Source organism: Topomyia yanbarensis, chromosome 3 (assembly GCF_030247195.1).
Source record: "Topomyia yanbarensis strain Yona2022 chromosome 3, ASM3024719v1, whole genome shotgun sequence".
NCBI lineage: Eukaryota > Metazoa > Arthropoda > Insecta > Diptera > Culicidae > Topomyia > Topomyia yanbarensis.
This window is the reverse complement of record NC_080672.1, coordinates 240,759,254-240,772,908: the sequence shown is the minus strand read 5'-3', so window position 1 is coordinate 240,772,908 and position 13,655 is coordinate 240,759,254. Positions and strand designations below refer to the sequence as shown.

At 36.0% G+C, this 13,655-nt stretch overlaps 1 protein-coding gene across 18 annotated transcripts in view; it reads left to right on the top strand.

Moving 5' to 3' along the window:
• LOC131689361 (cell adhesion molecule Dscam2) overlaps nt 1-13,655 on the top strand; it is a 1,607,414-nt gene that overhangs the window by 1,543,313 nt on the left and 50,446 nt on the right. For 17 of the 18 annotated variants that reach the window (XM_058974402.1, XM_058974401.1, XM_058974393.1 and 14 more), the window contains 2 exons: nt 3,894-4,323; nt 4,384-4,778. In XM_058974402.1, the coding sequence (XP_058830385.1) occupies nt 3,894-4,323; nt 4,384-4,778 (825 nt within the window). Of the gene's footprint in view, nt 1-3,893; nt 4,324-4,383; nt 4,779-13,655 lie in introns of those variants that run through there. The other variant, XR_009305380.1, reaches the window with a different exon arrangement.

Sequence of the window (13,655 nt, the reverse complement as noted above, 5' to 3'; positions counted from 1 at the left end):
GTTGGGAAATAATCACAACAATTGTGTAGTAGATTCCGTAGAGGATACGATTACCGTAAATTTTGATAGAAATGATTTTGAAAGCACATTAATTAGCCGTGCTTTGTTTGGTGGTTTACTTGTTAGCACCGCCTTTTTGGCGATGAACCACATTTGAGATACGTAAAACGAATTGTCTGTAGGAAAACGTTTTCAGTTTGCATTTGATCATCGTTGAAATCAGTTCGTTTACCGCCGGCGACCCGCTTCGTTAGTTCCTGGAAGGAACGCTCCCCGTTAGCAGCAACAAACAAAGGTGCTCTCAAAATTGCATCCATCACTAGTCGCGTATAGAAGTCGCATTGTTATTTGCAAGGAAACGGTGAAATAATATTAACAACAAACGGTCCTTATTAGGACGACAAAATCGTTCTCAGAAGAATTACAAATGAAATTTCCATTTCGTGCTTTGGTAAATAACTTCTCTCTTATCGGGTTAGTTATCTTCTATAATAATATCCAAAAAATGTGCGATAAAACAAATAAACTGAACAATTGGATGGAAGCAAGAAAATACCTAAAAAAATTTGAATCAGAAAAGTGACATTGATGGAAAAATGCTTCGATCGTTTCTAAGTGTTTAGCAACTGAAGTAGCCGATTTGTTTTCCATCGTCAATTATTTGCGCGGAGCTGAACGGAACAAACAGATATTTGCGCGATTTTTTTTGTAAATAATCAAAACAATTGTGTAGTAGATTCCGTAGAGGATACGATTTGTTACTTTTTGTGTACTCCTAAATAAGTCGATGACATCACAGGATGTATCCACGAATAATATGGCTGGGTCACAAAAATGGTCGCATTTTTAATGTCATCGCGGTCCTGTCTTATACACAACCCTTTAATTTTTGCCTGAGGCAAAACAGTCAGATTCTATATTAGGGTGTCCCAAAATGACATCATGTTAAAAAAGTCATCGGGCTCACTTCTTAAATGAAAGGTTAGGGTATTAGGACCACTTTCTTCTTCGGAGTGAGTTTGCTACAACGCTTCCTACTGGTGGCGACTTTTGATTTTTTGAAAAATGGGCCGATTTTGGATAAAATTTCACATTTATGCCTGTTGAAGTGGTCCTGAACTGTCTTAGATATTTTTTCAGTATTTTTTATTTTTTTGGAGATCCAAACGGAGAAGTTTGGTTAGTTAGTTTGTACAAATTTTTAATTATAAGAGCGGCAGGGCCATCAAAACTTAGTAAAAAGTGAAATTTGTGGTGCTTTTCAGTATTTTTTCTTCAAAACTGGGTATCTATAAAATTTTAAAAGTACAGAGAACACTTTATATAGTTGAGCCGAATTCAGGGGCGTAATTTTGCTGAAGAAAGTGTATAGCTACGGCCAATGGGGTATAAGTTATTTACGTTTTTGTTAAATAACCTTTTGACATTTTATGATATTCATAAAAAATAACACTGTTCTACAAAATAAAACAACTTAAGTGGGCTTAGTCTGCATATTATTTTTCGGAAAATAGAAGGAAAATGATGAAAAATGGCGTTTTTCGCTTGTCTCTAGTACATCAGAATCGGTTTTTATGAGCATTTGACGATTTTTTTAAAAAATATTTTTTATATTAATAGCCACCTAGCGGGTTTGAAAATCACTAAAATTAAACAAATATGTCGAGCTAATGGCAAGTTATGGCGTATATTTGAAGGCTGAATTGATTAACGTACTTACATTTTGTATATAAAGTCTTATTTTCATGTTAGGAACTTTGAAATAGAGAAAAATGCAGAAGAGTGAGATGAGTGTTGAAAAACTGATATTTCCTGTTTAGATCACATAATTCCGATATAGTCAAATTTGGGGCAAATACCCTCGAAAAAGTTTTACAACAGAATACAGCGGATCTTCTGACACAATCGTTTTGTTGAAGATGCCTCCTAGAAGTAATTATGGAGAATTAACTCTTCAAAAAATAATTGGAGACTTGGCGTCATTAGCAAAGTTATTATTTTTATAATTTAAGCTACAAAAAAAATCATCAGATGCTCATTAAACCTCGTCCTGACATACTAAAGACGTACAAAAAACGTCATTTTTCATAATTTTCCTTCTATTTTTCGAAAAACAATGTGTGGTCAAAGCACATTTGAACTGATTTACTTTTTGGAACAGAATTATTTTTGATGAATTGCTAAAAATGTCAAAGGTTATCTAACAAAAACTTTAATAACTCATACCCCATTAGCCATAGCTATACACTTTCTTCAGCAAAATTATGCCCCTGAATTCGGCTCAACTATATAAAGTGTTTTCTGTACTTTTAAAATTTTGTAGATACCCAGTTTTGAAGAAAAAATACTGGAAAACACCAAAAATTTCACTTTTTACTAAGTTTTGATGGCCCTGCCGCTCTTATAATTCAAAATTTGTACAAACTAACTAACCAATCTTTTCCGTTTGGATCTCCAGAAAAATAAAAAAATACTGAAAAAAATCTAAGATAGTTCAGGACCACTTCAACAGGCATAAATTTGAAATTTTATCCAAAATCGGCCCATTTTTCAAAAAATCAAAAGTCGCCACCAGTAGGAAGCGTTTTAGCAAACTCACTCCGAAGAAGAAAGTGGTCCTAATACCCTAACTTTTCATTTAAGAAGTGAGCCCGATGACTTTTTTAACATAATGTCATTTTGGGACACCCTATTCTATATCCAACTGCTGTTTCAAACCTAATTCAATTTAGACGTCGAACAAAAACGGCATTTGGTAATTATAGGTCACAAATGATCAGAATCCGTGTCGTTAAATGTCTTCCATGTAAAAACAACTATCGTAGGATATGCAGAGATAATTTAACGATTCCTATCATGTTTTATTCTCCCAGTCAGAAGATAGCTGAAAATGAATTTCTTGCACTAGGTTTTTTTTTGAAAGAATGTTACGAAAAGTTTGCAGTTTTGTTGTGAATTGACACCAACATTTTTTCAACTATCCGGAACTCGCGACAAATTTTGTAACACGTGCACTCTCACGTGGACTCTCGCGTTGTACTTTGTACAACACAGACAGTCTTTGGAAAACTTTGTGAGCTGTATCATTTGGAGCACAACTTTCTTCTGCAAACTTGAGCAGTATATTATGACTGTTTGAGGTGGGAGAATGAATATGTCGGAAATCTGTCGTCAGACGGCTCTAGTGAGTATTAAATCTTTTCGATCTTTTGTATCTAAAGTTTCTGATTTTTCAGCAGATATGTATCTTTGGCAATGTTGCTCTGGAGATCAAAATCTACGAGGTGGTATGAAAAATAGTTCGATGGTCTACCACTACCACTAGAAACTGGTGCTAAAACATAAAATTTTTGGCCTACTGTATCTCGAGTTCTTGATTTATTAGCAGAACGGTGTTTTCCTTATAGTTGCTCAAGAGATAAAAGCCTACGAGATGGTACACTGAATAGTTTAGGATTCTGTCACTAGGTAGCGCTAGCGAACGTGCACATTTATAATTTAATAATTGCAAGATTACGACAATTTGGAAGTCTGTCAGAGTTGTTGAATCAAGAAGTTTGAAATTCTGGCACCAGGCGATACCTGTTACAGGACGTGCGATGCGCAAAAGGCATATTCCACCGCGAACCGGATCTTTCTTCACAATTTCCATTAACTAGTCCTAGTAACCTAACTACATCAAAAGCGTCTAAAGAAAATATTTTAAACATTTTAGTCATTTGCAACATATTTTTAGCATTTGCACGGAACAGTATTTATGTATAATCCATATTAGATAAGATCAACCGACCCCTTCATGATATGATTTACACACGCTATCGAGTAGATGTATCACTCTTGCGTCCCTTTGAATGTCACCGAAACAGGAAGAATTATTTTTTTTTCTTTTTCAGCACCACAAATTCCCGAGGAGCGAGATCTTATCGTAACTAATGCTACATGCTTAAATCTACATCTGCATACTTGGCACGATGGAGGATGTCCCATAACACACTTCTCGATAGAGTATCGACGTCTACACACACCTTTCTGGACTACAATTTCATCGGATATATCCGGAACAGAACGTAGCAATGATAATATTTCTTTCTGCGAGTTTATTTCGGCCACATGGTATGAGTTAAAGATTACTTCGAACAACGACGCGGGTGAAACTACCGCCCAGTTTAATTTTGCTACTACCACATTGACCGGAGACAAAATTCCGCTACCGGAATATGTCGAAATAAAAAGCGATGATACTACGATTAAAATGAATGAGGATGTACAGTTGACAAAAATTTATATGATTGCGGCTATGATTACTTTAATTATTTTAGCAATGTAAGCTGTTTAAAAAAGACTAGAAAAAGATATTTTCAATCCATGTTTTACTATTTGCAGTGTATTTCTAGCACGATATAAAAAAATATATTGTTTTGCTGCTGAAATCGGAGATACAAATGAGGAACGTACAAACAACGTTAGCCAAAAAGAGGAATGTAGTTACATGCGCAGCGAACAGGTTTATAGCGCTTCGCCTGTAAAAATGATTAATAAAGATAATAATGCGGAGATGTACGAAATATCGCCGTACGCAACGTTCAACGACAGTGGTGAACGGACTGTTAAGGCAATGTGCCGAGATAGAACAGTCTCATCGCTTGACTATTCCTTGCAGTTTCGTACATTCGGGCATCTAGAAAGCGAGCTTAACGCCCCAGCTTACCCATTGCTGGAACGGTCGGGCTTCAGCCATGTTAACGACGACCCAAGCTGCCACAAAGAGTGTAAAGCAGGTAGGTTAACACCATTATTGGAGAACGGTGAACTTTATTCACGCTTATTATTGAATATATTCTTTAATGCTTAATTATAGAATAACTGTTAAAAGTTCTACTGTATTAATTTTCATTGGTTGTTTTTATTTCATAGCTTTCGTATCTTTCAGCCATTATTGCCCATAAACGACCAATGAAAATCGCTACTCGAAGTATTAGCCAGAAAATATATAACAATAATAGTATAGTGATTTATTTTATATTCGATTAAAGCAAATGATCGATTAATCTCAAAAATAAAACCGCAAAACCAATAATCGATTATAAGCTGTTAGTAAAATCGAGTAAATCGATTAGCTGATGTGTGATAATCGACAATATAATTCATGAAGGGGTATGCAAATCGCTTCGACAAAATGACAAGTGCCTCAAAAAACACCCAACGGAGTCAAACCACGTCATGTGGGCTCCGTAATTTTCACCAAACCATCGATTTTCATGGAGAATATTTTTTTCGTATAAGGGATGTAGAGTGTAACTTTGGTATGAATGAAATTGTAATTTTTAAATTTGTTATCAGTGATGCATATTTACAGTATATTTGTTTGCGTAACAGTAATTTACATTCGTTTTTAATGAACAATTTAAAAAAGTTAGTTCTCGACGCTACAAAAAAAATCAAATAATGATCTAATGACGAGTAAAACGTTCACCTTCAATAATTCGCAAAGAAAAGTTCTCCCTTTTGTTCCGTTTATTTTGTTCCCAATGGGGATTTTTTTTGCCGCGCGACGCGTTCTTCCAAAGCTCGGCGCATTTGTATACTGCCCATGATAACCTTCTGGGACCTCTTTTTAGAAAACTTGGCGACTACTTTTCATGAATATTTTCCAACAACAAATCAACTAGACGACTTGGGTGACGTCGTGGATACGTCAAACTCATTCTTAGTAACATCCTACGAAGAAGCTTGTCCATTTCGTTCTGTTAAATCGACTAACCACGTCACGTGGGCTCCGAAATTTCCACTAAATCATCGATTTTCATGAAAAATATTTTTATCGTATAGAGTGTAACTTTTGGTATAAATGAAATTGAAATTTTTAAATTTATTGTCAGTAATACACATGTAGGTACAATATATTTGTTTGAGTAACAGTAATTTACATACGTTTTAAATGAACAAATTAAAAAAGCGTGTTCTCGACGCTACAAAAAATCAAATAATGATTGAAAGTATTCTTGAAGAACACCACAGCCATAGAAAGAGTTTCTTGATTTTGTTTTGATTTTCGCAGGAGGGCACATAGGGCCGTGTTTTGCGTCGTACCATTTTGTGACACTGGATTGTTTCATTTTGCGTCAGTCGGTGTTGGCCAACATGAAACGACCTTACATATTATTTATGTTGTATGTTATATCGGGTTTTTAATCGTCAATGATTGGTCCATCCTCTAGGAAGCTTTTTATAATCCGTGTCTCTAGGAAAGCTACTCCAAAGAAAGGAGTAAAATCAGTCATGGAATGATCCATGGGGTATAATCTGATTAAATAAATTAAAATCTTTAAACCAAAAGTAAGTAAATGGCTTCAAACAATTTCTGAGATTTTCACAATGGGTTTTTGAGGGATTGTCTATAGAAGGTACTGTTGCTACTTTGGCTGCTTTTGCTGTTCATATATCCAATGATGTTTTTGTCGAATTCTCACCAATGTATGCCTATATGTATAGACAGATCATGGTTTGTGCTTATGCTAGTCTCTCTGTTCTCTGGTAGGACTACCTGTTACCACCCAAACCTATAATCATTAGGGTGATTTAGTGTGGAAACAAATTTGTTTTGGGCGCCATCAATTATTTGAAAATGAACGTGCTCATTGAGTTGATTGATAACCATTTGTTTAGAGTCAATATACCAAAAACGATCTAGATGAACAAAAGACTCCAACCCAAAGAGACGCCTGCTGAATCACGTTTTCTTACATCCCCGTTGCTATATCGTCATGCTGCAGTGTCAGAGTCCAACAACTACACCGTGAAGACGTCAACTCTGGTGTTGTACTATGTGTATCTGGGCTGAATCGATAATGAAGGTTAAGTGTGATCCCTGAATGTACCTCCAACTGGCCTCAATGGAACACCGGGCAGCTAAAGTTTCTTTCTGCTAAGTGAATTAGTTTCGTTGGGTTGGTAGCTTATGTGAGCAGAAGACCATAACTCTCCTGTTCATCCAGGTCTCGTGAGTGTACCCCAGCTACAGCCCCGTCACTAGCGTCTGTCTAAATTGAAAATTCTTCGCAAAATCAGCGCTCATTAGGATGGAAGAGGTGATCTTTTTATCTTTTATAAAACAAGAAGGTGCTGCAGTTTGCTTTCCTCGGGGGGGGGGGTAGTGAGTTTCGGCAGCAAGCTATAAGTTATCTGTCGCGGGTATCCTGTTATCTTTATCCCTTAGATTCCAAATGCTACTCTATTACCCTCGCCAATACTTCCTCAGCTTGAGAATGTACTAAAATTATCTTCACCTATATCACCAGCGTCAATCGATTGGCCACGTGAATCAGTGAACTTTATTCTTTCGACGCGATGTTAGCGCTTGTGATGACCGATTACTGGAATACTACTTAGTCTGGCTCCTAAGATGCGTCGGCACATTGTCTTATCACTCGTAATTATCACTTTGAGCAAAGCCAGCTCTCTAAACAAATCAACTTTCAAATCTAAATATCTTCCTCTTATATTTGATCTGGTGAATCATTTGTATTCGTCTCTATACAGCAGCTATCATCTGCCTAAACCTCAAGCGATGGGAATTTGCAATCACTAGTGGCGTAAAAGGAATGGAAAGAAAACACGAAATGTAAATTGCTTCCTTAGCTAAACAATTGAATCTATAAAAAATGCAAAAAAACTCTGAAAACTAACAATCATCACATGGTTCCCAAAAGGCAATTTGATCGCCATTGTGTGTATGCCGGAATAATTCTAACACTCCACTACGCGCCAAATCATTTAAGAGAGCAAGTTAACAGCCACGATATCAAACACGTGACGTACACGAGTCTCTCCGAGATACGGCCAAAAATATTCCAATAGTGATTGGGATATTTTTGTTTAACGAGGATCGCCAATTGAAAGTATTCTTGAAGAACACCACGCGGCTAGCTCAGGGTCGGCTACCGTTCTCGGGAGGACTCACTGTACTTACCGCTAATAACCAATTTATCAAATCAAGCGAATCAATGTAGAAACCATCCAACAAAGAAAAAGGCTCTCGTAGGAACAAAAAGAAAAGGTTTACAATATAACAATTTATTTTTTGAACGGAGCTTTAGGCGCCTAATTATTAACGTTGGGGCCCTTCGCTGATCCGACACGTGGGTGGGAAAGAGAAGGAATTGAACGTACCTGAGCCCGTTTGGGGGCCGTCGTTGCTGTCGATGCTGCTTGGCGAACAAAGCGGTGATTTTGGCGTCAATACCAGCGTAGCGCCGGTGCTTCCAGCCTGGGTAGAAATGATGCGCGTGGCCTTTTAGGAAACCGCGCACGCGTTTGAGATGTTACCGTCACTTGGTGCTTTCGTGGCTCCACAATGGAGTGTCGTATCGTTGTCTAACCCAGGAGCGCTTCTCGTCGGCCGTGCTAGGGTGCGGCGGTGGACTTCGGCGGACGTACCGTGGGTTGATAATTTCACGAGGCAGTGGCGGGTGGCCGTCTTGATGGAAACCGACTTCCGAAAACTCGTAGCGGCCAGGCGTACCCGGATAGAATTTTACAATAGCATTTACCCTACAAACAATCATAAAACAATAAATATTATAGTTATTACTGTTTCAACATTGTTCGATGCCAAGTTCTCACAGTAGATTTGCAATAAAATGTCATGTAACAATAAATTTCACTGTTCAGCAAAAAACTGATACAGTGAATTCACATTAAATTTTACAGTTTTCGGGAAAAAATGTATGGAGAAAAACAGATTTTTTTAATGTTAAGATACATAACCACCCCCCTTCTTCACTGTAAAAGTCTATTTTACTTTGAAATTTACTGTAAAAACGTTAAAGTTTATTGTTTTTGTATTGTAGCATAACACTAAAACTTACTGTAAATTATTATAAAATTACTGTACTGTCACAGTGAAAATCATGGTTTTGTAATTGTACATTTCTATTCGGGTAGTGGGACACAGGTCGAATTTTGACCGCAAAATCACTTCGAGCGGACTCTTGGTGTCAGGTCCGAACCGATATGGGTAGAAAAACTTCTCGCAGGATTTTATACTTTCTGAACTATACCGTTTTATAATTTCACTGAACTTATTCGCCTAAGGCTTGCATCAAAACTCACCTACCTCACTACCTGCCTCATCATCATTTTCCACAAACCCTACGATGTCCAATTCCTCTTATTCTCTCTCTCGTCCTCCTTATCTCTCTCCCTTAGCTTTTCCGGAAACAGTGGTTCTGCGGCTAAATTACTGGCACCTGACTCAACTCCACTGCGGTGCCAATCAGTCATGCAGCAACAGATTCGGCGTTAGTAAATTTTGCATTATACAGTACCTCCAACTGGCAACAAAAAAACAAAATCATAACTTACATACTACAATTGAATTAATGATGGATGGAATTATATTGTTACGAAACAGCTAAAATTTAGATCGGTAACATGATCTAATGACGCGTAAAACGTTTACCTTCAATAATCTACAAAGAAAAGTTCTTCCTTTTGTTCCAATCCTGGGATGTGGAATTTTTTGTCACGCGACGCGCTCTTCCAAAGCGCGGCGCATTTGTATATTTCCCAGTAGGTACTGGGACCTCTTTTTAGAAAACTTGGCGACTAAATTTCATGGATAAATATTCAACTCAACTAGACGGCATGGATGACGTTGGCTCTAAATAACAAAAAATTGGCTCTAAATAACTTTTTGGGTCCCATTTAGCTCCTAGAACAACTCTGCAAATTTTTAGCTCGATCGGTGAAACTATATTTTTGCGCACACGGTTTAAAGTTTACATGAGATTTCGTATGGAGAAATTGTCTTTTGCAAATTAATTCTCCAAGAGTCGCCCGTTACCTCCTAAAAATAAATAGATGTCTGATTTTTATAGGAATTTTGCCAAGGAAACAAAGTCTAGAAGACTTCAAAACGATCTGATGCTTGTGAAAACAGTAATTAAGCAAAAAATGCCATGAAGATTGATGAAAATTTCACTTTTCATAGCATCACTGCTTCTGATGGTCTAATTATAAACAAATTTTTAAACTTTCTCTTATTATGTACAATAGACACATTAAGAGTAGATTAAAACAAAATTGCGAATAATTGGACAACCAACAGCAGTGGTGCTAGAAAAAATTAATATTTTATCAATCGCCGTGCATAAATTCTACTTCACGGTTGTGAAGTAGAATTTATGCACGCGAAATTACATACATGATAGTACACGCGACATACAAACGCACACGCGATCGAACACGTTGGCGTACAGGTGCTCGAGTCCTTCGCAATTATACATGCGATCGCGAAGTCCCTATGCCCGCACATACCTGAACCGTTCAATGAATATCACAATCATAGGACAACTCTCGAAAAAAATGTGTAAATGTGTATGTATATATGAATTCATACTATCAACCAGTGCTACATTAACAACTGTGTACAAATCAACTTAAACATTCTAGAAGAATTCACATCTACAGTCCCATAAAAGAAATATTCATTAAAGAAATTTTCGTATCTACTAATCTCTCTTTCATGTACGAGCGGAATAATTCATAAAATCGTGGACACAGAAGGAGCTCACTAACAGAACGGAAAAAGAATAATAATACGCGGTGAATATCAGCGTCAAGGTAAATTATCGAAACGCAAAGGTAAGAATGCATTACGACCAATAATAATAATAATAATGATACTAAATGATACCAAATAATTATTTTCGTATTAAAAACGTGTTTAATCCACCTAACAGTGTGATGAGACATTTCTTATAACTCTTATCACTCTCTTCGGATATTATATCGTTTGAGAGCATTTAGAACTTGATGCTTCGCGATGTTTTTGATAACACATACTACATGGGATAGTGGCAGGACTCAGAGAATCGCTCAAATCAGCATAGGACAACATCAGTGCTAGAAATCTCAAACCAAATCAATGGGAAAGCGAAAAAATGGCCCATAAAATAGACATACCAACGAATTATTGTTAATGCTCTGTTAATAAAATATCTATATTGTGGTGGGAAAACTGAATTTTCCTAAAGGGGTTATATATTGTACTGAAACAAAACAAAAACGATTTTTTTAATCGATTTGAAGTTTATATTTTACTCAAATTTCCATCGCGACTGAGAACTAAGAAATCAACGCTTTTTCTTGAAAAGGGCGATACTAGCAGTGATACCATTCAAAGAAAATCAACAGTGAATATTTCCAGACTTGGTTTTATTTCCTATTTAAGAACTATTGTGTTTTTTTACATCCTAGCTTGCATGATTCAGTGATCGAAACCCAAAACTTCATAAAGTATTTGAAATTATTAAATTAAAATTTGTTTTTGCTATTGAAATTGACAAAATGATAGTATCGCCCCTTTGGCGATTGTTTACTTTTTCGGTCCCATCTATCAGCATTGAAGTATCGCCCTTACGTTTTTTTACAATAACTACCGTTTTACACCACCGATTTCGTCCGGGTTTTTTCAATAGAGATCATTGTTACTATTTACAGCTGGTATCAGTTTGATAATCCTAAAAAAATACGAAAATAACAGTTTCGCCTCTAAACTGCTAGCAAAAAAAGTATCGCCCTGTTTGTTTGCATGGAGCGTGGAGGGCGAAACTTTAAATAAACAAACAAAAATACAGTTTCGCCCGTTGTATTTTTTGCTGTAGTTTAAGAAAGCAATATCGTAGAATCAAAATTTTTAGGTTAATTTGTTGCGTTTCAAAGCCCTCATTTGCATGTAAGAAAAAAGCCCTATGTTTACATTTGTAAGTATCGCCCTTTTCACAAAAAAGCGTTGAAATGAAATCGCAGCTCCTGATATCACGCTATCTCTGAAGTACATGCGTGCATAGTTTCAAATTTTACTTCTACATCGATTTTTTCTAAAGGTTACTTCCCAGTAGTATTCTTGATTTGAATTATTATCGCTAATCCTAACGCCAAAGAATAAATAAATACCTCACGAAAACGAACCGTTTGGGAAAATCATCATCATTACTGGAACTTTCATTTTCACGAAACTTTTCGATAACCTTCCGTCACTTGCGTTAATGCACTGGGTGCACAGTGCTCTAAAACTCTAGCGAAATCGTCTTAGGGCACCAGCGGGTCTGTAAAGAATACTAAAAATGAATTTCTATTCCATAATTTTCAGTTCAGAAATTCGAGAGTTCGTGCTCACCGCAAACCATGAAAAATAGACTACTAAAAAATAGATCACTATTTATTAAAAAATCACGGTTAAATAAAAAATAAAACTATAAAAAAATTTCAAATAGTTTATAATTTTCACAAGCCTATTAGGAAAAATTGTGTAATAAGCTTTCGTAATATTGTGTAGGAAAAAAGCTGAAAATTTGAAAAGAAATCTGAGGATTATGATTGATTACAGAACTCTGGAATTTTCTATTGGAATGTTTTCAGGCATGAATTTGATATTGATGCTATTTAATAATAGTCTTGATTTCACAGTTGTCTAATTTAGACAACTGTGAAATCAAGACCAATAAGTCAGTTACATATCAAGACTCCATTCCGACAATTTATCAAAAGTCCTCATGATGTTTACAACAACAGGTTATCAATCTACGGATCAGATAATGTTATTGTAATATTGAATTAAATCAGTTTGCATCAATAAATTTTCAACTCCAATCCAATATTTTTTTTGTGTGGTGGGGGGGGGGGGGCTGTATGGTGTTAAAACCTTCTCTTGGCTACGCCGTTGCTTGGAGTTATTTATTTCGCTTTTCATTTTCCAAAAGGTTTCAGATCAATCCGATGGTCATAAGTTAGAAAAATTGCAGTCAGAAGGTTCGCACAAATGAACATTTTTGCACTGATAAGTTATCAAGTTCCTTCCAGACAACTTGGAAGTGTTCGGTGATTATTTCTAGCGGTTGTAGAAAAATGAAATACAAAATTCGATTTATCGAAATAATGTTTGGCTTATTTCAATGGATTATTACTATATTGAACAATAAATAGGCGACGAAGAGTAATCCACAAACAACAAGCCATAACTTTTAAAGTATTCAAAATAGATATTTGAAGTCTTCAGTAAAGTTATTCGCAAAAGTAAGAGCTACAAATTTGCTGAAGGCATCATTTCGTTATAATCACTCCCAAGAAAATTTGTGAAAATATCTCACTCATAGGAGGATTAATCAGCAAAAGCACAATACCAAAAGAAAAAGCATATTACCTCTATTAAATTCTCCGAAGATACTATTGACCTAAAATAAGCCGTTTTGGCGTTAATAATAGATTACATGTTTTTGGTCATATTTCTGGCAATGGGAAATGATAGAAATCTTTCGTCCGCATTTAATATTAAATATCTCTTTTGATAATAGTCCGATTTCAACAATCTATAGCTTGTTCGAAAGGTATTCGTTTAAGCTGTCTAAAAAGATATAAATTGTTAATCTATATTGTCAATTCCGGCAGATAATTTGAAAAAACTTCCAAAAACGCCATTTTTAAGCATTCAAACATTCATATCTTAAAAACTAAACATCAGAATCAAAAACAAATTAATAGCGTTCATACTGTTTTTTAGTTCTTTCATTTAAAATTGGTTTGGATAAGATCGGTTCAGCCATTGCTGAGAAACACGAATGAGAATTTGTCCGTTACATACACACACACAGACA